General features: G+C 38.5%; 1 protein-coding gene across 8 annotated transcripts in view; it reads left to right on the top strand.

Moving 5' to 3' along the window:
* The window catches only part of KIDINS220 (kinase D interacting substrate 220), a 97,907-nt gene that overhangs the window by 55,690 nt on the left and 14,381 nt on the right, over positions 1-27,836 (top strand). For 6 of the 8 annotated variants that reach the window (XM_047845124.1, XM_047845121.1, XM_047845127.1 and 3 more), the window contains 3 exons: positions 17,200-17,378; positions 18,698-18,924; positions 21,302-21,415. In XM_047845124.1, the coding sequence (XP_047701080.1) occupies positions 17,200-17,378; positions 18,698-18,924; positions 21,302-21,415 (520 nt within the window). The remainder of the gene's footprint in view (positions 1-17,199; positions 17,379-18,697; positions 18,925-21,301; positions 21,416-27,836) is intronic. The other 2 variants (XM_047845126.1, XM_047845125.1) reach the window with 1 other exon arrangement.

Here is a 27,836-nt window from a genome sequence, read left to right as displayed (position 1 = left end):
AGTGTCTCAAGTTTTTACATTTCTGCGTTCTCCATTTCTTTCTAGAATTTCACAAGATACGAATATTCTATTTAACACACAAGATGGTTGATACAAATTGTCTCATTTACTGCAGTGACAACGGATCTATTAAGCAGGCATTGCTCTAATACGTTATTTTTTTTCTACAAGTTTCCTTTACCTTCGTAAAAACAGTTGTTACATTTTTCAGCACCCCACCCCCAGTAAAAGAGTAAATATAGTTCAGGTCAGTTTTTGGTTTGGGTACAGAAGAGGACTCAAGTCAGTCTCTTTGTCTTCCTTTAGTTGAGTATATTGCTTAGAAGTACACTGTATCTCAGGATTACAGAAACACTGATCAACTTTTCACATTTGAACGGCTGCGGGCTTGAAGCCCCCAGCCACTGCGTCCTCTGCGTGTCCTGTGACAGAGGTAGGGAGTGGTTAAAGTCTGGGTCCCCAGGAGACGGAAGCACGAGGGTTGTGCAAATGAATAAAAGGTCTTTAAAGCCCTCAGAAATTTATCTTTCGGTTCAATCCAACAAAAATATATTAAGTGTTTATTATTTGTGGGTCCTGCTTCTGGATGCCGGAGGTACAGTTGTGAACAAGTACCCGTATATTTACTTTCAATCCAGCAGTCATTTACTTTGAATGTACACCTCCACAAACAAGAAGTGGTGCAACTTAAGTGTGCATTTATATAAGAACATTGGGGGGGCCCCTCGGTGGCTCAGTCGGTTAAGCGTCCGACTTCAGCTCAGGTCATGATCTCACGGTCTGTGAGTTCGAGCCCCATGTCGGGCTCTGTGCTGACAGCCAGAGCCTCGAGACTGCTTTGGATTCTGTGTCTCCCTCTCTCTCTCTGCCCTTCCCCCACTTGTGTTTTCTTCCCCCTCTTTCTCTCAAAAATAAATAAATAAACATTTACATGAGAACATTGGTTGAAGCACCATGATAGGGTATTTTGTAACTGTAGGAAAGAATGAAGAAAAACTCTTGTGATTTACATGGAGGAATTTCTAGGATATAGTAAGTGAAAATAGCAAAGTGTGTAAGAGCCTACAACATGATACTGTTTGTATAAGAGGGATAAGTGCCCCTGACCCGTTTATCCCATCCCCCCTCCCACAACCCCTCCCGTAACCCTCAGTTTGTTCTCCATATTTAGGAGTCTCTTCTGTTTTGTCCCCTCCCTGTTTTTATATTCTTTTTGTTTCCCTTCCCTTAGGTGCATCTGTTTTGTCTCTTAAACTCCTCCTGTGAGTGAAGTCATATGATTTTTGTCTTTCTCTGACTGGCTAATTTCACTTAGCATAATACCCTCCAGGTCCATCCACGTAGTTGCAAATGGCAAGGTTTTATTCTTTTTGATTGCCGAGTAATACTCCATTGCATATATATACCATATCTTCTTTATCCATTCATCCATCAATGGACATTTGGGCTCTTTCCATACTTTGGCTATTGTTGATCATGCTGCTATAAACATGGGGGTGCACGCACCCCTTCGAAACAGCACACCTGTATCCCTTGGGTAAATGCCTAGTAGTGCAGTTGCTGGGTCGTAGGGGAGTTCTATTTTTAGATTTTTGAAGAACCTCCATACTGTTTTCCAGAGTGGCCGCACCAGCTTGCATTCCCACAGAGAAATGTTTTTGATGGAGTATTTTTCAGCATATAATAAAAATAACTTGGAGTGAGTTTTTGTAGGGGGAATATTTTGTTCAAGTAAATATGTATCTCCAATTCTATATTGGAGATGTAATGAGATAATTAGAACTTTGTTTTGCTATTAAATTAATCCATTATTTTAGACTTCAGCACTAGGTGGGCCTGCCATCCATTAATGGGTTGGATTCAGGGGGATTTTTAGATTTTTTTTTTTTTTTTTTTTTTTTTTTTAGAAAAAAGTGTGTTTTATATGCCTACAAACACAAAGAATATTTTGTAGCTAGTCTAAGGAAAAGAGAAAAAGACAATGTAGTAAGAATCTTCGAGACTTCATTAAGGAGTTGACTTAATAATTGACTTTAAGATGATTTGGAATGAAAAACTATAGGAAGACAATTTGATTAACATATGGAAAGATCATATATTGGAATATGTTAGAATAATTTAGCTGCCTATTTCTAGTTACCCATAGTTGAGTTCTTTGATTCCATTGCTTGTCATTTGAATAATAAAAAGTTTTATTTACAGCAGACAAAAGCAGCAGTATATAATTGATATTCATTTATTTTATTAAAGAAATCTGATTTGATAAAAACAATCAGAAAATAGTATTTTTAACGCTAGTAGTAAAATTTATTTTTTAATCCATAAAAAGCCTCATTTATTTTTATAGCAATTTGATGACACATCTGCTTGCTTTATTCAGCTGAAAAAGAAAATGTTGGTTCTTGGTGTTTGGTAAAATTGCTTTGTTAAATTATTTTCTAAATTGTTCAACTTTTAACAAATGACATTTGATACTAACACTAGAAAGCAATTTCAGCTAATTAAGTAGATCCCTCTATAAACCACTGGAACATTAAGATGACATACTGTTCATTCAAGATTATTTTAATTGGTACAATTATTGTAATTTTCTTGCAATTATGTGTTGAGCTAAAAGCTTTTGTCTAGATCATTTGAGGGTTTTTTTTGTTAACATACATTTAGGAAGAAGAAAGGGAGTAAAATAAAAACTATAGATAAAGATTTTCTGTCTACTTTTTATTACAACGTTTTAGACAACCATTGAAATATGTTAGTATAAAACTTTATTTCTGGTGTGTTTCAGTAAGCATTTTAAGCAATGATAGAAGTTTTTAAAAGATCAATTTAAGTAGTTTCATGAAGATAATGTTTTAAATTTTTGTTTTGACACTACTCACGCAATCTTTTACTCAGGATGATATGGTCAGAATAGTTTTGTGATAAGGATAATGCCATACTCTTAATTATTTAAAACAAGTTTTGAGAGAGCCTTAGAACGGTAGCCATGTTCCATTCATTGGAATAGCTATTTGCTGAATAGGCACTGTACGCATCTAACTTACACCTTTATGCTCAATTCAGCATCTTTAAATTATTCAGGTAGTGGCATTTCTGTACTTGGCATTTTTCATAATAAAATCTCATTATCTTATGATGTTCATACCTGATACTCAGCCAAAATTTTCCTAAGTTTAACTTGCTCATTTCTGGTTATCTCCTGCCTCCCTTAGCTCTCACTGACCTCCTTCCTCTTTCTTTTATATTATTTGTTGTCCCTCCTCCATCATGTGACCCAGATTATGCACATGTCTATTTCTTTCGCATGTGGATTTAAGTCGTGAATTTCAATAGCATGAAAAACTGGATAATAGTTTAGATTTGTGAAGAAGTTGTCTCATCTCCTTTGTAGTACAAAGTACATCCTTTGTACTCGTGATATTTCTCCTAATTTTGATTTTGAGATACTAGGAATATTTATGCCAAACACTGTTTCATGCATGGTACTTTTGGTGCTTTTTATATATAGTGTAGAATCTTAATGAAATTCTATCTTTTTGATATGATGTGACTTCTCTGCCTGTGTTGATGTTGTCACCATTCAACATTTATTAAATTACTGTCTTGTATATAATTTTTGTTTCCATCTTTTTTCTCAAAACACACTTTCCCTGAATATGTATCACGTAAATACTTTATTCAGGGTAGTTCTTGTTGAGAAGGGAAAAGCTGAGCAAAGACTTGAAGGAAGCAGGAGAATTAGCCAACTAGATATCTAGGGAAAGCATTTCTGGGCAGAAGGAACAGTGTGGACAAAGGTTGTAAGACCAGAGAGTACCTGGAATGTTTCCGTAACAGCAAGGACAAGGGATTTGGTGTGGCTAGAGAGGATTCAGTAAGGCGACGGGGTGGGAGGTGAGGTCAGGAAGGTGTGGAACATGGAAGATCATTGTAAAGGTTTTGGCTTTTACCCTAAGTAAAATGGAGATCCATTGCAGGGGTTTGAAAAAATTGTACCCGTACCCTGTATGCTCTAAGGTGCCGATTATTTGGCTCTATCAGTGTAACTTGGCGTAAGTTAGGGAATCCTGTTGACCTAAGGGAGCGTATTTTGAGAATCCTGTGTTGCGAAGGGGATGGGAGTGGATCTTGGTGGGAACATTAGGGTAAATGAAAAGTTGTGCAGAGTAGGTGGGGATCCCACAGTAAAGATGAAATGAATGATAGAGAATGGCACTTAACAGCGTGCCATGAAAATGAGAAAGCTAAGAAGTGAACAACATGTGTAGACAGTCTGTTGCAGTGTAGTGAAGAAAACTGGCTATTTCTAAACATCTCCATTAATTTATGACTAATTTCCCTGTATGTCTTTCCTGTTGTAATAATTTCTTGTTTCTTAAGATGATTTTATTCTTTATTTTCTAGTAAAATGTTGGATTTAGAAGCCAACTTTTTGGATCATTTTTTAAATTACCTTCTTTCGTTTGGACTTGCCAGCTGCATGGTTTGTCCCCCAAGCCCCACATTTAAGCCCCTGGTTGAGAGTGAATGAAAGGTGGTTTCTGTAGCATTGGCTGATAGGTCAGTGGTGTAGAGGGCAACTAATGAGTTGCTTGTACAGTAATATTAATTTGATTTGTGAGTACTATAAGATGGAAATGATGGTCACTGCGTGTCAACTTGGGCTCTACAGATAAAGAAAAATAATTGGTCAAAATTCAATGTACAAGCATCAAGTTTATCTGGAGTTCTGAACAGGCCTAGCCTGGCTCTCCAGCCCATTCTCATGCTTTATCCCTCTTGCTTTTTACCTTTCCACCTGCACTTCTCTGTGGCCCATCCTTCCTCCCCCACCTTATTCTTCTGGTCACATCTTAAATGCCACAGCCTCAAGAATCCTTGGGGCGCCTGGGTGGCGCAGTCGGTTAAGCATCCGACTTCGGCCAGGTCACGATCTCGCGGTCTGTGAGTTCGAGCCCCGCGTCAGGCTCTGGGCTGATGGCTCGGAGCCTGGAGCCTGTTTCCGATTCTGTGTCTCCCTCTCTCTCTGCCCCTCCCCCGTCCGTGCTCTGTCTCTCTCTGTCCCAAAAATAAATAAACGTTGGAAAAAAAAAAATTTTAAAAAAGAATCCTTTTGTGACCGGCATACCCCATTCTCCAAGATTTTACTAGATGTGTTCCATATATACTGGTATGTTCCTTCATAGCACTTAACATAGTTACCTTTCTATAAATATTTGCATTTCTCCTTAATATTTGTTTCCTGAACTAGACTGTTAACTCCACGACTGTAACTTCCTTAAACCTTGCTGAATTCCTCACTTTAGACGTTCTTGGTATGGAGTAGGCAGTAGTGATTATTTCTGAGAGAATAAAGAAATATGATGATGACATTTGGATCGAGCAAAGTATCGATTAGGGGAAGGTGGTAAATGAGAAGCCACATTTTATCTTGAAGAGAATACTATTCATAAAGACACCTGATCTTTGGTTCTAAATGTGGGTAAAATGTTTCCTTTGTTATTATACTAGTAGTTCCCTGGGTTAGGCACATAGTAAGTTCTCAGTACATAGCAATTGAATGGTAATTACATATTTCAGTCAGCACCTAGTAGTTTCCACCTTTTGTTGGGCGATACAACAGAATCAAAACAATGTATTTCATAGTCATTTCCTTGTAACTGTGAGTTCACCACATTTCTAAGGTTTCTTGCATTTATAATCCTTTTATGAATGCCATGGTTTGGAATTACTTCATATTGGCTCACCTTTAGACAGGCCCCTCCCACTTCAGCTCCTACCAACAGGCTATTGTCAGTGTTGTTAAAAAGGCCTTATGAGTTAGCTGGACTCCCAATTTTGTTATGCTAAACATTTTGATCAGGTTCATTCATTGACAAATATTTATAGAGTCTTTTGTGTATTGGGCATATGCTAATAAAAGTACTGGTTAGTATTACTTGAGTCCTCAGTATATGCCACACGTTGGATTAAGCAGTTTGCATGGGTTTTTTAATTTAATGCTAACTCTGGGAGGCAAAGAGTGGGAGTTACTTGGGATCACACAGCTACTACTGCTGGAGCTTCCCCAGACCTATTTCTGGAAGCCAGGAGATGATCTGTAACTACATAGCAAGGCAGCAGATCTGAGAGAATTACAAATACAGAACTATACTAATTTTATTTTTATTTCCAGATATATTTTATTCATTTTCAAATGAGTATTTAGAATTATTTATTATATATCAATGGGAATATTATTATGTATCAACGGGCAGATAGGAAATTTTCCAGAGGATTGAATTTCTGCTCTATTAAAAAAATGCGGACTCTTACCAACTTATGTAAAACCCCAAATAAATGCTTTATTCAGTTCTAATTGTGTCTAGTAACTGCAATAGGTTCTGTGGGGAATGCTTAAAAAATCAGTTGTGATATTTGACACTTAAACAGATGGTACCTCTGTTTTTTAAGCCTTTATATCATTTTATATGCATTAGGTGGCTATAATTTTTTTAGGTAGCTTTTCAGTAGCTTTTCATTTGCTTTAAATAGGATAAAATTGATTTTAAAAATATTTTCTCATTTAAACTCATGATGCCATGTTCAGTAATTTTATGGAAATAAAATAAAAATAAAAAGAACAAAGAAAGAATTTTAAATGTTCCAAAGTTGTGCATTTCTAGCTCCAACATGAAAAAAGTATATTAACTAAGGATGTTTGAAATCTGAAATAAAAAACTCAACTTCTCTCATGTATAGGTTTTGATATGTAAAGCAAAAATATTACTTATGCAGGTAATAATTATATTAACATAATTTATATTATAATATGGTACGAGTATTATGCACATTTACATTTTAAAAAACCCAAGTCTGATTACTGAAGGATTCACATTTGCCACCAGACTATTTGTCTGTCTATCATCTATATGAAGTTATTTTTTTCAACAGACGTTTATGATTTTAGAACTTCAAGTCAAAATATTTTTAAGACTCTTTGAAATAGGAGAATAAACAACAAAAGTGCCGGGTAACCGAAACAGGTAAAGGGAGTGGCCGCTGTAGAGCTCTGCCGCCAGCAGCTCCTGGTAGCAATATCCGGGAAGTCCACAAGGGGGGAGTATTTCACTAGAGACATTATTAGCATGTTCAGCCAAGAAATAAGTCCTACTTCATTTTGCTCTTCCCTTTCCAGAGCAGGAAAACAAGGAAAGCACTTAAGTTTAAATATGAATATCTGACACTTTAAAGTTTAATTTCCATGCCTGTTTTTTAAAAATGGCTTCACAGGACGTTCGTAAGTACTGAGACTCTTGATCACAGGCAAATGAGTGGTTAGCTGATTTTATGGCATAGTCTTTATTAAGTTTAGTACTACCTTTTCCTCCTCAAATTCTTTTAAATGAGCTTTTGTGAAAAGGGTGGGTATGAAAAAAGGGGAGTATTTGAAAGATATAAATAAATAAAATTGGTCTTTATAAAGATTTGTATTACATTAAAAGTATTAAATTCTAAACATTGTAGAACTTAGGTTCTATTCTTATTAAACATTAAAGCTTTAAGATAGCTTATCTAATAAAGGTTTTGTTTTTTAAAAAAAAATTTTTTTTAACGTTTTCTTTATTTTTTAATTAAAAAAAAAATTTTTTTTTTCAACGTTTATTTATTTTTGGGACAGAGAGAGACAGAGCATGAACGGGGGAGGGGCAGAGAGAGAGGGAGACACAGAATCGGAAACAGGCTCCAGGCTCTGAGCCATCAGCCCAGAGCCCGACGCGGGCTCGAACTCCCGGACCGCGAGATCGTGACCTGGCTGAAGTCGGACGCTTAACCGACTGTGCCACCCAGGCGCCCCCGTTTTATTTATTTTTGAGACAGGAAGAGACAGAGTATGAACAGGGGAGGGTCAGAGAGAGGGAGACACAGAATCTGAAACAGGCTCCAGGCTCTGAGCTGTCAGCACAGAGCCTGACATGGGGCTCGGACTCACGGACGGCGAGATCATGATCTGAGCCGAAGTCAGCCACTTAACCGACTGAGCCACCCAGGCGCCCCTAAAGGTTTTGTTTTAATCTGAGGCATATTCATAGACAAGCTTTGATTTCAGAACCTTCATTCTGTATACCTCCTTTTCAGAGTTTTATTTCAAAACATTTGCTTCCTCTAGATGGTTAATGGAAGAATCTTTAAGAATTCCAAAAGGAAACAATAATAGGAACATCTCTTACTGTTTGGTAGCACCTCCCAATATTAGTAGTGTTCTTCAAGCAGCTATGAAAATCGGATCTCATTTACTTTTATCAGAATATTTTTTTAATACATCTTAGTACAAACTCTTGATATGGGACAATGGGCTTTACATTTTTATGATAGATAGTATTTTCATATTGAGTCAGTTGCAATTATTTTGCCTCTCTTAACCTCTTTACCGAAGTCTTCTGTTATTACCCTAGCTTGAAACTGTTGTTTTATCATCTGAATTGGTATTATCTGATCACTTGTGTGGCAGCAACTGAGTAGGCATTGGGCTGTAGTACGTGGTTTCTCAGGCTTCTCCCCCCCCCCCCCCCCCCCCCCCCCCCGTGGAAACCTTTTTGCAAATTAAATCTTATGCACAACCCCGGTAAATAAAGCAGAATGAATATAAATTGATTGACTCAAATTAGAATGTTTCCTAATAAATTCAGTTAGAAAAATGAGCTGTTCTGAAGAACATACTAAAATTGAAACATGTAGGGGCGCCTGGGTGGCTCAGTTGGTTGAGCGTCTGACTTTGGCTTAGGTCATGATCTCGCGGTCTGTGAGTTCGGGCCTCACGTCAGGCTCTGTGCTGACAGGTCGGAGCCTGGAGCCTGGAGCCTGCTTCAGATTCTGTGTCTCCCTCTCTCTCTGCCCCTCCCCTGCTCATGCTCTGTCTCTCTCTCTCTCTCTCTCTCTGTCAAAATAAATAAACATTAAAATTTTTTTTTTTAATTGAAACATGTGGATGATCCCTGCATGCTTACCTTGGCATAAACCTCTCTTTGTTTCTGTGCTTAGTTTTGGTAATATAATATCAAGAAAATTCTGAATCCTAGGTAGATTCAAATGTTACCAATTTTTAAACGTGCTTTGCAGTGGCAGGATGTTTTCAATTAATTTGGCTTCATCGGTCGGTCACCAGGCTTATGTGACAGCTGCTCACATTTCTTCTAATTGGTTGAAGTGCTGGGTGCTGCTTCTGTGACAAGGTCCTGTCACCTGAGTCATGTCATAAACTAGCACTGATATCTGAACTGTTTATTACGCTCTGACTTGGGCACATCAGGTGGAGTAGTGCATTCGCTTGCCTAACTTTATGAAGAGGAAAGTGCTGGACTGGATTAATTAAAAAAAAAAAAAAAAGGAATTTATATCTGCACCTGAAAATGGAGGAAAAACCTTATTTCAAAGTCTGCAAAAAATTAAAACAAAAAATCAGGATGACCTGAGGCTTATATGTTGGTCTTCTTCAATGCATTAAAATTTAATATGTAACAGTGTTCTATCTTATTATATTTTAAGGAGTTAAAAATATGTAAATCATTACTTAAGAACTCTGAACCCTGACTGTGGCCCCCAGTTTGAGCCAGTGCAGGGAACGGGGCACAGGCTTTTGAATCAGGCCGGATGGGCACCAGCTCTGCCACTTACATTGGAGGTGATGTCAGGCCAGTTGCTTCACATCTCTGAGCCTCGGTTTCCTCATGTTAAAAGTTGAAATGGTACCTCATGGAATGTTTGGGAGATGGAAATTAGGTAAACTAGAGAAAACACCTGGCTCAGAGAATGGCAGGCTGTAGATGTTCGTATACAAATACTAGTACTTTAAAAAATTTTCTTCTCAATTCCTTATAACCTTCGAATATATTTTTGCTGTCAGATTACATGTAAGAACACACGTAATTTACATGTGTGTTCTTCACAGCATCTTACACAACACACAGAAATGAAGGCGGTGCCTTATCTGTAATGTACATGAGCCAGTGCAGATACCTCTTTGAGCTTTTGTATTTTACCCTTCCTGTTTGTCGATCCTTTCTCATCCCTGTAGTTACTAAACTTGCAACCTTAAAGCCAAGTTAAGTTATGCTTCCGGTGTCATTTTTACACCAAAACCAAGGGAGCTCAGATGTCGAAGGGACGGCGTAGGCCAGGGCTTTCCTTCATTACTTTGAGAGAGAGAACATCTCCCACGTGGTGGGTGTGGGAAGCATCCACAGGGCCGTCCACAAGATGGAAGAGATCTACTTCAGGCCTCTGAAAGAAGGAAACTGGAATTGAGAGAGGTTACAGGACTTGGCCCAAATCACACAGTTACCCAGTGACCCAGCCTTTCAAGTAAATTAATTTTTTTTTTTTTTTTTTATATTTATCTTAGTGTGAGAGAGAGAGACAGAGAGCAACAGAGCATGAGCGGAGGAGGGGCAGACACAGAGGGAGACACAGAATCCAAAGCAGGCACTAGGCACTGAGCCGTCAGCACAGAGCCCAATGCGGGGCTCGAATTCACGAACCAGGAGGTCATGACCTGAGCCGAAGTCGGACGCTCAACCGCTCAACCGACTGAGCCACCCAGGGGTGGCTTAAGTTAATTTTGTTACACCTTTTAAATAGTTCATCTCGTTACTTTTACTTGTCAAACATTATAGCCTTATTCTGACTTAACCTGAGCTGGTGAAGTCTGGATTTAAGGGTAGGTGCCACAGTAAGTACCCTGTTCTATCCTTTCAGAGCCCAGCCGGGGTGCAGTGTAGGTCTGTATTCCCAGAAATGACAGCCTGTAATGGAAAGCATCTAACACGTAAATAGGTAGTAAGTTTATACAATAGCTTCAAAGGGAGACTTTTACCCCAGACGTTGGTTATACTGTTTCCTTGGCTGTTGAACGCACTGCTGTTCATCACTGGATTGAATGGAATCCTCGCTGGAGAGTATTAAGCTGCGTTTCTTTTCGAGTGTAAATGCTTCTGTGTCAAAATAATTCAATGCTTTAAAAAAAGGGATAAGGAGATTTTTTAAATTCCACTATAATTAACGTACAGTGTTACATTAGCCGCAGGTGTACAATTTAGTGATTCCACAACTCTCAGTGCTCATAAGTGTGCCCTTATCCCAAGGATATTTTTATGGTCATAAAATTTTCCTTTATTTCTAGTCTTAGTTCATTTTTCAGTTTCTGACTACATTTGCTATTCAAGCTCAAAGAAAGAAGCAAGGATGGCCGCAACATATGAACAAGACGTGGCCAGCAGCACCGACTTGTAAAGAAGTAACTTGGATAAGGGGGAGCTGTGTCATGTGAGGTCCTGGGTGTGGTGGCATCTCTGCCACCAAGGTCGTGTCTTGTGCTGTCCATGTGAGTCCTAGCTGAAGTCCAGCTGCAGTTATGCAAATTGCGGTCTTAATGATAGTCTACTGAGTTCGCATATTGAGCACTTAAAAAATTTTTTTTAAATGTTTATTTATTTTTGAGACAATGCGAGAGACAGAGTGCAAGCGGCGGAGGGGCAGACAGAGGGAGACACAGAATCCGAAGCGGGCTCCATCCAGGCCCTGAGCTGTCAGCACAGAGCCCGACGCGGGACTCGAACTCATGAACTATGAGATCACAACCTGAGCCGAAGTCGGATGCTCAGCCGACTGAGCCACTCAGGCGCCCCTAAAATTTTTTTTAAATTACATTACTGCATGTTTCTTCCAGTGTAAAAAAGTAATCTTGGGCCTTAATATTCTGACCAGATAGGAAATACACACTGTCTTGAAAATATATACGCCTTCGGTGGGAAATAATCTTTTTAAAATGTAGAGGAAGCTGTTCTGCTAAGCAAAAGAGTAACATTGTTTAGCTCTCCCAGTGATTTATTTGGAAATTTAGACAAGTACTTTCATGGTTAGCATTATATAATCCTAATTGGATCGTCCTTAAACACATAAGTCAAACACATTAAATGCTTGAAACCAGAAACTAACAAACCTGAAGGCTTGGCATGATTACGTATTCACCGTGCCACATACACAAGTGCTTTGTTGTTTTCTAGTGCGGTTACTGAATAGGATGCCTTTAAAATGCAGCATTACTTTTGTAAGCTTTGAAAAGTAGGGGCTAATGAGAACATTGGACCCCGCACTGTTGTTTTGAGAATGGGCTCTGACCACTGCATGCAGGCGCCCCTTTTCCCTTTGCTCCGCTGAGTGTACTGGGCTCAACACAGCCTTGTGCTTGTGGGCAGTTGTAGTTCCTGTTACTTTGCTACTTTTGTTACTTTAGCTATAGACGCCCTAGGCTAGTGGCCTTTCCAATATGATATGAAAGGTGACTCCTGGAATTGTTATCATGGTACTTTTATAGGAATCGTAGGAGTGATTGAAATTTAAGCGATGCAGTACCTCAGAGGGAAATGTATAGCCGTAAATGCCGATGTTAAGGAGGAAGAAAGACCTTCATAGCTTAACTTTATACCTTGATTAACTAGGAAAAAAAGAACACATTTTTAAGGTTTCAAAGCTAGCAGAAGGAAGGAAAAAATAAAGGTTAGAGCCGAGATAAACAAAAGATTAGAATAACTATAGAATCGACCAAACCAAAAGTTGTTTCTTTGAAAGAGATCGACAAAATTGACAACTTCTACTACACTGACGAAAAAAGAACACACAAATAACTAAAATCAGAAAGTGACGGTATTACCACCAATCATACAAGAATAAAAAGAATTGCAAGAGAATATTCAGTAGGTGCAGAAAAGGCATTTGACAAAATCCAGCATCCTTTCACAATAGAAACACATAGAAAACTGGGAATACAAAGGAGCTTACTCAACATGAAAAGGCGTTTGTAAAAAAACCCACTGCTGGGGCGCCTGGGTGGCGCAGTCGGTTAAGCGTCCGACTTCAGCCAGGTCACGATCTCGCGGTCCGTGAGTTCGAGCCCCGCGTCGGGCTCTGGGCTGATGGCTCAGAGCCTGGAGCCTGTTTCCGATTCTGTGTCTCCCTCTCTCTCTGCCCCTCCCCCGTTCATGCTCTGTCTCTCTCTGTCCCAAAAATAAATAAACGTTGAAAAAAAAAAAATTAAAAAAAAAAAACCCACTGCCAACCTCATTCTCCATGGCGAAACACTGCAAGTTTCCCCACTAAGACAGAACGTGATAAGGACCCCTGCTGCTGTGGGCTGCATGTGTCTCTCCCAAGTTCATATGTTGAAACCCTGTTCCTCAAGTGATCATATTGGAGGTGGGGGCTCTGGGAGGTAAATAGGCTCAGATGAGGTCATGAGGGTAGAGTCCTGGGATTAGTGTCCTTACAAGAAGAGACAGTTAGCTGCAAACCAGGGAGAGGGTTCTCATCAGAACCTGACTGCTGGCACCATGATCTCAGACTTCCATACTCAAGAACTGTAAGAAATAAATGTTTTTTAAATCACCCAGTCTATGATATTTTGGTATAGCAGCCTGTAGCTGACTCAGACACCCACTTTCACTACCACTGTTCACTATTATACTGGAAGATCTAGTGAGTGCAATTGGACAAAAAGCAGGAGGAAAAGGATCCAAATTGGAAAGGAAGAAATAACACTATCTCCAATCGCAAATGACGTGATCCTGTATATAGAAAATCTCAAGGAATCCACAAGAAAGCTGCTAGAGGTAACAAGTTCAACAAAGTTGCAGGCTACAGATCAACACAATATCATTTGTGTTTCTGTACCTCTGCAGTGAACTATCTGAAAGGAAATTAAGAAAGCAGTTCTAGGGGTGCCTGGGGGCTCACTTGGTTAAGCATCCAACTCGATCTCAGCTCAGGTCTTGGTCTCAGGGTCTGTGAGTTCAAGCCCTGTGTTGGACACCACACTGGGTGTGGAGCCTACTGAAGAAGAAGCAGAAGCAGAAGCAGAAGCAGAAGCAGAAGCAGAAGAAGAAGAAAGCAATTAAATTTACTATTGCATCTAAAAGAATAAAATACCCAGAAATAATTAAGAAAAATATTTTTAATGTTTATTTATTTTTGAGAGACAGAGAGAGACAGACCATGGGCAGGGGAGAGGCAGAGAGAGAGGGAGACACAGAATCCGAAGCAGGCTCCAGGCTCTGAGCTGTCAGCACAGAGCCCGTCGCGGGGCTTGAGCTCACGAACCGCCAGATCATGACCTGAGCCAGAGGTGGACACTTAACCAACTGAGCCACCCAGGCGCCCCTGCCCCCCACCCCCAGGAATAAATTTAACCAACAAGGTTAAAGGCTTGTACAATGAAAACTGTGAATTGCTAAATTAAAGAAGATCTAAAAAAATCTAAATGGAAATATAGCTCATGTTCATCAATGGGAAGACTGAATATTAAGATGTCAGAACTACCCAAAGTGATCTACAGATTTAATACAATCCCTACCCAAATAGCCTTGTTTTGCAGAAATGGAAACCTGATTCTCAGATTCACATGAAATTGCAAAGCATCCCAAATAGCCAAAACAATCTTGAAAAGATTCTTCTTGAAAAAGAAGAAAGTTGGAGGACTCACACTTCTCAATTTCAAAACTTACTACAGACCTACGGTGATCAAAACAATGAGGCACTGGCCTAAGAATGGGGAGATAGACCAATGAAATAGAATTGAACATTTAGAAATAAACTGATACGTCTGTGGGCTGCTTGAGCTTTGACGAGGGTGCCAAGCCCATTTCATGGGGGAAAGAATGGTTTCTTCCACAAATGGTGCTGGGACGACTAGATCTCTATGTGCCAAAGAATGAAGTTGGACCCCCATTTCACACCACGTATGAAGATGAACTCTTAAGTGGATCAACCTACTCTTTCCCAAGCGTAAATCTCTTTTCAATATCAGAAAGTGTAATTACAGTGAAAATTATTACAGAAGAATAGAGCTCTTTGGGAACAATGTATTTTTTCTTTGTATTCATTCTACAAATATTTATTAAGCAAAAGTGATGTGACACTATTCTGCTCTAGGCTCTGGAGATACAATAGTGAACAAAACTGAACCTCTTCCAAGCTTTAAAGGAACTTACGGTCTAGAGGGGGAATAGACATCAACAAAATAATTCCGCTAATGATTATCAAATTCCGGTTGGGATATGTGGTGTGCAGGAAAGTAAACGTGCTATGAGGGTCTGCTCTTGGGAAAGACTTGCTTGAAGAGGCGGGGAGTTGGGTCGAGACAAAGGGGGAGTAGGAATTAGCGGGGTCAAGACCGAACAAGAGCGTAGTTAGCTCCTGAGGCGTTCTGGGTTTTCAGTGGTCTCTCCACACATGTGGACTTCACTTCATCTTTTGTTTCACACCCATTGGCGGTGGTGCTGAGGAGCTGTTTTCTGTCTGTGTTCCATCTCCATCCCGGAATCTCAAAAGTGCTCTGTGCATAGAGTGTTATTTAATAAATGGGCATTCACTGATCGAATGTATTTGAGCCCAGTAGGGGTTGAATTTGTCTTAAGGTAATAAAATTGTGAGGCAGTTAAGAGTGTTCTCTAAGTTTTTGAAGGAATTTTGTCTTCTTTTTAACCTTCTAGGATTAAATAATGACATTATCAGGCAGCTACTTTTAGATAAAGTGTGACAAATCATGCCTTCTTCATAAATTATGCTTTTAGAACCTGTTTATATTTTGATTTAAAATAGAAATTTTTTCCCCCATGTAATTTAAGACCTCATTTTGAATGCAAGTGATTTGAATGGCTTATGTAATTTCTGCCAGGGAATTAATACGGACTTTCTATAAACCACTGTCATTTGTAATCAGAATGCCTTTAACTTACATTGCCGTTGGCGTTAACAAGTATTGCTAGATCGGTAGCATAGAAAGAAATTGCATTTAAACTTACTAGGAGCTCATTGATGCCTGAGGCTTTATAATGCTTTCTGTGGGCCATTTAACTGCTGGCAACTTTAATTCACATGATTCATAATACTGGAAATTCAAATTCACTCTTAATTGAAAAGTGAAGTTACTTAAATTCTTTAAATACTAACCTTTGGAAAAATATCTGAAAAATAAAGACACATATGATTTTAGTGGCCCATTGCCAAAAGATTATCATTTACATAAATATCTCTTTCAGTGGAAGAGTTTAACGTATTGAGCTCAAAAGGTTAGAATCGAGACTTCAATCTGGAAACCAGCAGTAGACTGTTGGCTTGTGAACAGCAGTATTGTTCATCATATTGAGAACACTGTTCACATTCAAGTTTAAGCAGAGCTGGCATTAAAATTCAGTTAATTTGTTTCATGTGACTTGTCAGCTGTGTGTTTTTATCTAAATCTTTCTAGCTTCCCTTCTTAGTATTTTATGTTCCACTCCTGAAACAGATGAACTACCTTTTTAACTGCTTAAACTCTGAAATCTTGGCCACTTCTGCAAATGAGTCTTTGTAACCATTCTCCTAGGTTTTTCATTTCATTTAAAATATATCACTGATCAGTTTGAATGCCATTTTAATTTATTAAAAAGTAATCCCATCAGAGGGTTCTTCTGTTTTGTGCAGGTGTGCGTGAGTCCGTGCGAGGGACTCCCTGAGGCTCATTAACACAAAATCCTTGTCCTTGTGTCCTCACCAGCACCCTTTTCTTGTTTGCTAATTTTGTTCCCTGGGCTTTCCCTCGGATGGCTTTTAATATTTGGCTACTAGCCCAGGATTGGGTCTGAGCAGTAAAGGAATAGAAAATAAAACCTTTTTTGAAACAGGAAAAACCTGTACTAACTTTTTTCTAGTGTATGTAATTTATTTAAAAATTATCATTTACTTCTTCTTTTCTTTGCAAGCTAAGGACGGTGGTATTCCATAGTAAATGTGGGGTTGAGAGCTGGTCAACTTCTCTTGCCCAGTTGCGTGGCTTTGGGCAGGCTGGCTCATTTGTCTGAGGCTTGCTCTGCTGTGTGTAAAATGGTAACTCGTTTAACCTTCACCAAAAGGTCCTCATCCACATGCGAAGAGCCTGAAAAACCTGCTTTCTTTCCTGTTCCCTAGCCCGAGTCCTGCCTGTGGCCAAAGGCGTTCTAATTCTGACCTCACACTTGTTATCTTAGTCATTTTGTAACTGCAAATTTTTTTGTCCTTTTTTTTTTCCTTAAAATTTTTTTATGATGTGTAATGTGTTATTTATTTTTATGGATAGATTTTAAGTTACATGTAGAATTTTCCTTTCTAATAGTGACATTAAAGACCTTTTCCATTTGTTTCTTGTTTAAGGATATCAAAGAATATTCCAACAACTAAAGATGTTGAGCCACTGCTTGAAATAGATGGAGATATAAGAAACTTTGAAGTGTTCTTGTCTTCAAGGACCCCAGTTCTTGTGGCTCGAGACGTAAAAACCTTTTTGCCATGCACTGTAAACCTAGACCCCAAACTACGGGAAATTATTGCAGGTGGGTATTGGTAGTAAGTTTAATTTTTCTTATCTGAAGTCCTCAAAATGTTTCCCATTCCTAACTTAGCGATGTAAGTTTCTCTTGCTCCATGAGATACCAGGAAATACTGAACCAAGCACTACACAGGAGAATTTGTGGAATTGAGGATTAAGAATCTTGACATTTCTTAGAAAATGTTAAGTAATGTTATTTATTAAATTCACTTTATTCTAATATTTTTCATGAGAACCCACACACCTGACTTAACTGCTTTAGAGTCAGATTTTGAGATATAGTCACCATTTTAAGATGTCAGCCCATTATGGGGTGCCTGGGTGGCTCAGTCGGTTAGGCATCTGACTTCGACTCAGGGCATGATCTCACGGTTTGTGAGTTCGAGCCCTGCATCAGGCTCTGTGCTGACAGCTCAGAGCCTGGAGCCTGCTTCGGATTCCGTGTCTTCTTCTCTCTCTGCCCCTCCCCCACTTGTGCTCTGTTTCTGTCTCTAAAAATAAATAAATGTAAAAAAAAAAAAAAAAAAAAAAACTAAGATGTCAGCCCATTGTAATTTTTCTGTGACCAAGCTTAATATAGGAGTCTTTATCCGAGGGGGCAAAATATGGTTATCTAAATTTTAACTTAAATTTGTGGACTGGAAATTGAGGATAGTGACGTTGAAGTTTTGGAATAATTTCACTTGTCCTTGAGGCACCACTACGTGCACATGCACACACACAAAATCTTTATTGAGACACATTATCTTTGGTGTGGCACTGCTGACCTGCCTTTGAGTTTTCCGGGAGTTATGAAGAGAGAGCCTGAAACTACTTGTACATTCTTTTTTTAGGTACTAGTTATAAGGCTGATGTCAAGGTGTGTTGTGTGGCCATGGAATTGGTTGTGGTTGTTCAGAGATGGATGCGTCATATACTTTGCAAGCCCACAGCTTAGCGATCATTGTATTTATTAATATCAGACAGGTGTGAATTATTAATAGTAACACTTAATGGATCATAAACAATTGTTAGAATAGCACAAGTACCTTAAAAAGTCAAAGAAAAAATTATTGCTCTGGTAACTGAAGAGAAGAATCCAGATGGTGACTTTTCAAATGGTGACAAAAGCTTTAATGCAAACTAGTTGGGTTTTTCCTGTCTGGAATGACTATGGACAAGGTTTTCCGAGCCAAGATTTCCTGTCTCCTTTAAGCCAGTTGGAATTCTTGGCAAGTGAAAAAAGCATGTCTCTGTCTGGTAACCGAAGAAGGAGGTGATAGTTGCACTGATTACTAAAGTCCTGTTTTCTTTTGCCTTCTGGGGTATCATTTAATCTTTTAGATGTTCGTGCTGCGAGGGACCAGATTAATATCGGCGGACTTGCATACCCCCCGCTGCCTTTACACGAAGCTCCTCCAAGGCCACCGTCAGGCTACAGTCAGCCTCCGTCTGTCTGTTCTTCTTCCACTTCCTTCAACGGACCGTTTGGAGGTGGGGTCGTGTCTCCACAGCCTCACAGCAGCTATTACAGTGGGATGACGGGACCCCAGCATCCATTCTACAACAGGGTAAGAGAGTGCTGGGAATCCTCAATGTTAAGAACTTGTTTGGGGGAAATATCAGAAGTTTTCTGCTGTGGATTCTATTATTGTTTTGAAATGGCACTTTAGCTTTAAAATAGGAAAAATGTTAAGGTGGAATTTAAAGTACATGATTTTTTAAAAATCAAAAGAATTTTTCACTTGGACGGGTTCTAGATCTCAATGGAGTCTGAATGTTAGAGATGCTTTTTGTTTTTATAAGAAAGTGAACTCCACAGGGTCATCAGTGACTGTCCTGTGCTACGAAGGGAGCTGTTTCTCTATTTGTTCATAAAGAAATGTTGCATTTGTCATGTTTTGTGTAATTACATTGGCATTTAAAAACAATGGTGAACTTGAATTTCCACCGTAGTTTAGTAAACCCATATTTAATGTGTGTTACAGCTTTTAAGCATGAGATAATGATGGCAGATGCTGCTTGTAGGATTCAGATGTTATTGCCAAATAACAGCCCGGTGGCCCATTTCTAAAGTTATATTTCAAGTTTTGGCAGTCATGTATAATTGTTTACTTAGTATAAATATGATAATTTTCTACTTAAAAAGATGAAAGCACAAGTATCAGTGGTATACAGACCCTGTCAAGGTTAGTAGCCCAAGCTACACCCACCTTACTGATCTTAAATACTAAGATTTCCTACTGGAAAATGGAGCATTGAACCCTCCTTGTGTACCTTCTGGAACCATACTCTAAGGTCCGTTACAGTTTCTTATTTTTGTTGTCTCCCTCTTTAGTTTAATTTGAGAAAAACATAGAGGCTAGTATTCATAGGAGCCAGCAACTGCATGCCTAAATAAATTTCACGTGAGCTAGGAAGAAAGTGAAGTTTAGAATAAATGTGGCAAAGAAGGAGTTCCAGAATTTAAATTAAAATTTCAGTTTTTGAAAAATGTTGGCCATCTAAGTACAGTTGACCCTTGAACAACACGGGTTTGAGCTGTGTGATTCCACTTATACCAAGAGGGTTTTGGTGTTTTGTTTTGTTTTGTTTTTTGATAAATACAGCACAGTACTGTAAATGTATCTTCTCTTCCTTATGACTTTTTTCTCTAGCTTACTTTATTATAAGAAAACAGTATATAATGCATACAACATGCAAAATATGTGTTATTTGATTGTTCTGGTCACCAGTAGGCTATTAGTAGTTAAGTTTTGGGGAAGTCAAAAGTTATGCATAGACTTTTGACTACTTGGAGGGTCAGCGCTCCTAACCCCTGTGTTGTTCAAGCTCAACTGTAATTAGGGGCACTATTCACAGAGGTCCTGTGAATAATGTTATTCTACTCTTTCGTTCAGACAGGGGGGAAAAAGGTAGATCAGTAGCATTTTATAATGTAGTCCATATTTACAAAAGTTAACCGTGGGGTAACAGTGTTGAAATGCAGGTTTTTTATTTAGCAGTCTTAAAACCTGCTGTAGTTTCACATAAAATGGCTCATTGATCAGTCGATGACAGTTGAGGTTTTGAAACCAAGAAATTTATTTATTTTTTTAATTTACCATGCCATCTAGGCTGATGTGATGCTTTAATAGCATTTTAGCATTTTAAAAACACTTAAAATTTTCTCATGTTTTTAGATCTAGTTATTATTTGTTCTAGTTATCTGAGGTTTCCAGTCTAAAAGTTAAAAGCAGAACAATTTTCTTAAATGGCAGCAGTTAAAAGGTAGGGGAGGATGTTATTTCAGTGTAATGAAGCTTAATGAGTTTTAATCTTTATGTTTAGCCCATATAATTTGCTGTCTCCTGTTTATGTGAAGTTGGCTACAAATAAAGGCAGTAGTTACAAATCTCACTAAACAATGGATTCCCCATTAATAAATACACCTTATGTAAGAGATAAACTCTAAACTATAGGATATAAAGTAAGCTCTAGGAGTAATATTCTTGGAATCCATGCTAGGTGTTCTTGTATACGTTGAGACTTTTTTTTTGGTCTTACTTAAAGCTCATCTTTTTTTGTAAAGAACAGCATTCTATTAAAAGTCCATTCTGCTTTTTTAAAGAGATTGTGAGTTAATATTTGTAAATCACTTAGAAACTGACATATGGAAGCCCGTAAAAATGTTAAAAAGAGACTCTTGTGTCAGATTGTAAGGTGCAAAACTTCAGTTGCTTACAAACCTTATATTAAATCAACAATATGAAATTTTAAATACTGGTCTTAACTTTGGGTTTAATATCTGACAGACTGTGAGTAAGGTACTTTTTCTTTTGTTTTGTCACTTGCATTATTCAAAATTTGGAGTTGTGTTTTGTTGGTTAGTTTCATTTGATAAATCTCATCACACTTTGATTTCTGTAATTGTTTATCCCCTTCTTTTGTTACGTGTTTTTTCCATAGCCATTCTTTGCCCCCTACCTTTACACGCCAAGGTATTACCCTGGCGGCTCCCAACACCTCATCTCACGTCCATCAGTAAAAACGAATTTGCCCAGAGATCAAAGCAATGGCCTAGTAAGTATAAAAAAGGGTAACTAAAGTATTAATCTAATAAGACACATAGACAGCACTAGTAGTTTGGTTATTTCCTTTCTGTAGCAAAAGAATGCAGCTTATTTAATAAATAGCGTTAAGACACATAAGCTATTACTAACATAAAATGTGTTTTGTTTTTATTTCTGGTAAATGTCTATGGAAGGAAAATGACTAGCAGCCTCAGTGAATAAATGTTGAGTTGTTTACAACCAGAGTTTCTGGCTTATAATGCAGTGTTTGTTACCAAAACTTTAAAAACTAAACCTTTACATCTGCTCGTTTCTAATATCTTTTTAAGAAAACATACATACATGGTATCTGCATATATATGCACATGTACACATATATATGCTAGCCCCATGGTATAAAAGTTCAAGGATATATTGGAGGAGCATTTTAATCTAACGGCAGAAATTAAATAGGATAGGGAATTATTCAAATGTGTGATTGAATCCAATCCAAAACAAAATACATTGTAAATTACCAGGTGTTCCTAATGGTCAGTTTAACAATGGAAAAAAAAAAGAGATTTCCCATTAACATATTTTTATAAGTGAGAAGATAAAAGCTGTAGAACTTCAACTGTTTATTTAAAATTTAAGTGTCGCCGAGGGACGCTCCAATCATGCGCAGGTTTCGGTGTTGTCTGTGGTCGTGTTAGTGCCGTGTTCATTCATCACCCTACGGCTCGGGCCCCCCTCACCTTTCACCCACACTCTTGTTTTGTGTTGTTAGGAGGTTATCAAGGAGGATGCTGCTGAGGGGCTTCCTTCACCCACAGACTCCTTGAGGGTAACGGCGGCGTAGCCTTGTGCTGGGAACACGGGCCTGTCATCGCTTCTGCAGCAGGAACTACTGTCTTAGTTGTGGTGACAGCAGTTCCCTAACTCTGCCTCTGTGCTGTGATGGCTGCTCCTGTAGAGTAGCTGAATACTAATAATGAGAGCTCACGGATTCATTTAAAAGCTAATGCTTAACTTTACCCTCTATTCACTCAACTCTTTTTCCCCTTTTTCAATGACACCGGGATGGGCTTTGTTTTTTACAGCAGCCACCAGGAGCACTCAGTTGGTGGTATTTGTTCCTTGGTATTGAGCTGTTTTCACCTTTGACTGGTGGTGTTCTTCGGCCTGCAGTTGGTACTGCACGCATGGAACACTTCTGAAAGTTTCCCAAATTCCCCCTTGAGGGCACAAAAGCACATTATCAGCTAGATGGCGTAGACCAAAACGGATCTGTAGTGCCTCATTCTTAATCTAGGTGTCCACAGTTTGTGAAACCTTAGCGTGAATGTACTATTTTTCTTTATCTGTATATTTATTAAAATAAAATTTTTAGATAAGCAGGTGGTTCATTATATAACTGGAATTTTTTTAACCTTTTTTTGGCTAACGCCTTAAAGCGAGTTTCTTTTAAAAAACTGTATAGGAAATCATTTCATATATTTATCATTCATTCAAGACTTTGTATTTAATAAGAGATTTGTTTAATGTGATGAGCCTGAAAATCTTCATTTACTCAGTGTGGAATTTAGGAACCCACTCTGTATTTTGATGTCTACTGATTAATTTACAGAATGTTATGCCCGTGTAAACATGATCAGTTTAATCTAGAGCTGTGCTAAAATGCGGCATGACGGTTAGCATTAATGTGGGGAAATACTACATCCTGAGCTTACCCACCATTTTTAACTTAAAACATGCATTTGGGTAGGCAGTAGTTCTTTAACTTTAATTTTCTTTGAGTTTTTCTTTGAGAAACTTTGAGTTTCTTGGAGTTTCTCTAAGAGAAAGAACCATCTTGGTGTTTTCACTGAGGAGCTGATGATTCTTTTTAAGTCATTAATGTTTCAGCTGAAGTGTTTGAGTGACTCCAATTATCCAGGAATAATAGACACAGTAAACCACTATAATTCTATTTGGGTGTTGGGGGAATCTTTTATCCGTGGATCATTGCCACTGTATGCAAGAATGACTTTTAGTTTAGTCAGAGAGCCTTTCATACATACCTTCGTGCATGTAATGCAATTCTCTAAGCTAAAATTCCTTAGCAGACTTTTCATGAAAATCAGATACTGTGAAGAATTTGATGGTCTTAATGACACAGACATGGTGAAATAGTCGCTATTCCCATGCTTGAGTGTGTGGACAAAGACTTATAATTAAAAGGTATCTGTAGTTTCTTTCAGGGACCAGTGAAGGAGCATCAAGCAAATTGGAAATGGGTTTTTGGGGAAGGGGAAATAATGCAGTTCTTGCGATGTGTTTAGAAACCCAATAACAAAGCAGAAAGGTGCTCTGCCTACATTAGTGCCTTTGTTTAGTAAAATAACCATACTATTTGCTGTTCTTTTAACATTAAAAGGTAGTTTTGTGATTGGCCTAGTGAATAATAAATGCTTATGACGCTTTTTTTGCTTTTAAGAAATTAACAATGACAATAGCATGTAAAATTTGTTTGGTAGAAGACTAGTAAAAGTAGACACGTAGTTCAAAGCCAAATTAAAAGCAGTGGTGGAAATGTGGAGAAGTATCTGTACATGGGAGCCTTGTCTGGGATCTTTAGAGCTGAATCAACATAGCGGTAGTTAATGTAAAAAATAGCTAGCTCTTCATGGCTCATATGGCTTTCCAGTCCTGTAGTAGAAAATGGTAGATTTCTGAGGTAACAGGCCTGTGGATTGAGTCCGTCTGCTCATTCAGCTGTCCCCCTGTATGCAGGAGGTGATGACAAGAGGCGCTTATAGAGAAGTCAGGAGCTACACAAACATCTTGGGACAAATTGTCTTGTCATTACGGACACAGAATGATGAGTAAAAATAAATATAGAATACCACCAATAAAGCAAGACTGTAAAGAGTTAACCAACTGGGATTTTCAGTATAAGTGGTCCCATCTTTTTTTACCGTAAGGAATTTTGATAAACCTTTATAAAGTAGAGCCTTATGAAAACAATTGGGTTTTCTCACTTAATTAAAGGAACACTGTAATGATTATAGCTTGCTTGCGAAGGACAGCCAAGGACTTGCCAGGCAGGTTATTGGTATGTCCAAGTGTTTCACAAAAGTGAAGATGTAAAATACAAGACTCTATGCTAACTTTAAAAAATAATTTTATACTAGAGAAAATATATGCCAAATCTTATAAAACTGGGCAAAAAATTAACATTGGACCCAAGATATATGTTCCCCAGAATATCACAGCTAGAAAGGAGCTTTTAAGGCAGAGAAGTTCTTTTCAGAAATGAAATATTAATCAGGACTCTGGTTCCTAAAACCAATAAAAGCAGAACTCTGGTCCCCACCTTGGACTTACCCTGCCTCTTGAGGATCCTCAGGAACTCTAGTACCTGTGGCCTCGTTCGGCTTCGTGGTACAGAAGAACGTTCAAGACTGGGTCTGGGAGATTTCCCTGAGGTTTACTGGAGGGGAGCGCCAGATAGATGTATGACGAGGATCCATGTGGCCTGTGTCACAACCCAGTCCTCAGACGTGCTGCCTTCTTTGCTCCTGTTAATAGTAAGCATGACTTAGCCAGGTATTTGATCTTAAGTCAAATAGACCCTGGTGGTTAGCTCTTTGCCTTGGACAAACTACTTAACATCTTGGATGCCCAACTTCCTCATCTGGAAAATGCAGGCCTACCCCATAGGTCTGACTTAAGGATTACTCAGCCTTAGCCTACTTTAAGTACTTAGTGATTATTATTACTACACCAAAGGCAAATTTCATGGAGCTTTAAAGACTCAGAAACTAAAACTGTTCCATGTTAAATTAAATGACCTGTGTCTCCATAGTGGGAGCAGTGTACAAATACACCATTCAGTGTAGATTAACTCAGTCTTTTATCTGTTGATGCTTCTGTGGCCCAAAAGGTGTCCATCAGTCTGTTTTCTTAGAATTTAGAAGGATTTCTGGGTTGAGTGCTCTGAATACTTTTAGATTTTGACAGCCTTCTAGGGAATTTACTCGGTGCCTTTACTTTCTCTCAGTCCGATTCCCACTAGAAAATAGTGGCATCCGAGCATCCTGGGACCATGAAGGGAAGGACCCAATAGGGGAGGGCTTATCTCATGCCAGGCCTCCTCGGGGCATTTTGTTGCGGTATTTCAGGTTGCTCATAGGAGTATTCAGTTTTTTTATTTAAGGCATGCTGCTCGTGGTGGAAGCTGTATTTCACTGAAAAGCAGTCCTTCGAAAGAAGGAATGGTACAGCCTCTCTTTACCCTTTTATCCTTCCTTGAATTATTTAGCACGGACTACTACCGATGCCTGTGTGATCACTCACTGGCTGCACAAACTTGAGCATCTCCCAGGCACTATTCTAGTGGGATGCAGCAGTGAAGAAAACTGATGGAACTCCTACCCGCATCGAGCTTCTAGGTTTGAAGGCTGCCGCAGGAATTATCAGGACTCTGAGGTCATTCCTTCTCAGCCTTCTCTGCCACAGGGTTTACTCGATACCTTTAGACAGCTTTATTTAGATCACTTTTATACCACATTGAAAAGGCATGAAGATAAATAGTACAAAGTATAATTGTGAAGAGCTTCAGAACTGCAAAGGCAGTGTCGAGAACAGTATCCTCATTTCCAGCGTGCCATTAGAGATTGATGAAAATGGTGGAATTAATACAGGCGTTAAAAATGAAGGTCTTGGTTTTGATTAAACTGGATCCAGTGGGAGTAACTCAGTAAAAAGTAAAAAAAGATGGGGCTTGATAGTAGATAATTTTTATTTCCACCACTGGCTTAGAACTTAAACCTGTTTTCAAACAAGTATATGTCCAAATCAAGCTGTCTCTCATTGTTCAGGAGCAGACTTGGACAAGAAAGCTAAAGACGCCGTGGGTAAGGAGTGGGCATGTTTTAGGTTTTACGTAGAGTGCAGGCACCTGTCACCTCTCAGTGGCTTCTGTCGGGGTCATTCCTGCTTTGTAAAGTGATTTAGAAGTGCATTTTTATTCTGTTCCAGTATGGAAAAGTATTCACTTATTTTTCCTTTAATAATATAGTGAAAAATTGCATTCACCTCAGGCTCCAAAGTCTTTGTGCCAGACTTCGACCCAAGAAAACTTTCTTTCCCTAAGCGATTAATAAACTGCCACAAAATTGGTGGAGATATTTCCACAGAAATATACTGCAGTAGTGATATCATTGAAACTCCGGTGTACGGTTAGAAGTTAAAACGTGAGATCGTGTTCATTGCAGTTTTTGGTACTTTTTTTAAAAGGCTGCCCTTAAAATGTAGTGTTAAGCCTTTTATCTGTCAACTTTGACCTCATTATTTCTCATGCGATCTGAAGAGTGAGTTATATTTTCCAGCTAGGTCAACAACAGCTTTCTTTTGTGTTTTGGGTATCTTATACTAAGCTAATTTCATTAGCATTCCTTTTTTCAAGTCTCCATGTGTATATATATATATATATGTGCATATATATATATGCGCAATATATATATATATACACATATATATGTTATATAATATATAATACATTTATATATAATTAACATATATAGTAACTTTCTGAAAATCCTGTTTATAAGGTAGATATGTAAATTAGAAGAAAAGATTCCCATTAGGTGTTGCAGATACTGAATGTGTTAAAAGGACAACATTGACATCAGGCTAGCAGGGCCCTGCCCTTTATTAAAACAATGTTGTAAGTTAACTTTGAATCAGTATTGTCAGTCATCTGTAGATTATTTTCACTATTTAACAATTTTTACCACCACCCTAGTGGGTATAGAAGAATAATCAGTAACAGTGGCATCGGCTTTCAATGGAAGTTTTAAAAAGTCTACATCACTGAAATCGTTCTGTTAATCACAGTATGCAGACACTTTCTGCTTTACGTTTAGGATTTCTTGAGCCATAAGGCTCTTAAGGCTTTCTTTTCAAATGGTATTTTAGTGCATCGATCATGTGCCAGATGCCCAGTGAAACAAACCCCAAATCTGAAAAGTAGATTTCTGAACATTAAGCATAGTGTGGCTAGATAATACTTCATTTTATGAGGTGCTCACGTGAATTGCAAGTGCTTAAATCTTATTAGTAAAGTGGTTCTCTTCAGTTGCAGTTTTTAATTAGAATATCTAAATACTAATTTTATACTGGTAGGTGGTAGGAATATTGACTTTTCACAGCAAATTTTATTTACCTGGTTCTCCTGTTGAATGTATGGCCCATGATTTATTCTTTGAATAGAAAGACTATATGTTCTGAGAGTACAGTTTTAATGTTACCAAGAGCATGTTAATGACATCACACTAACCTGTGTGTGTGCGTGTGTGCGCGTGTGTGCAACTGCGCGTGTGTGTTCCTTGCCTGGTGCTGCTGCAGAGGTGTCTGAGGGGTGACAAGCGTGCTGCCTGTGTTTATTACATGTGCCTATTTGATGTTTT

This window comes from Prionailurus viverrinus, unplaced genomic scaffold (genome assembly GCF_022837055.1).
Source record: "Prionailurus viverrinus isolate Anna unplaced genomic scaffold, UM_Priviv_1.0 scaffold_33, whole genome shotgun sequence".
NCBI classification, from domain to species: domain Eukaryota; kingdom Metazoa; phylum Chordata; class Mammalia; order Carnivora; family Felidae; genus Prionailurus; species Prionailurus viverrinus.
This window is presented reverse-complemented; position numbering and strand designations above follow the sequence as displayed.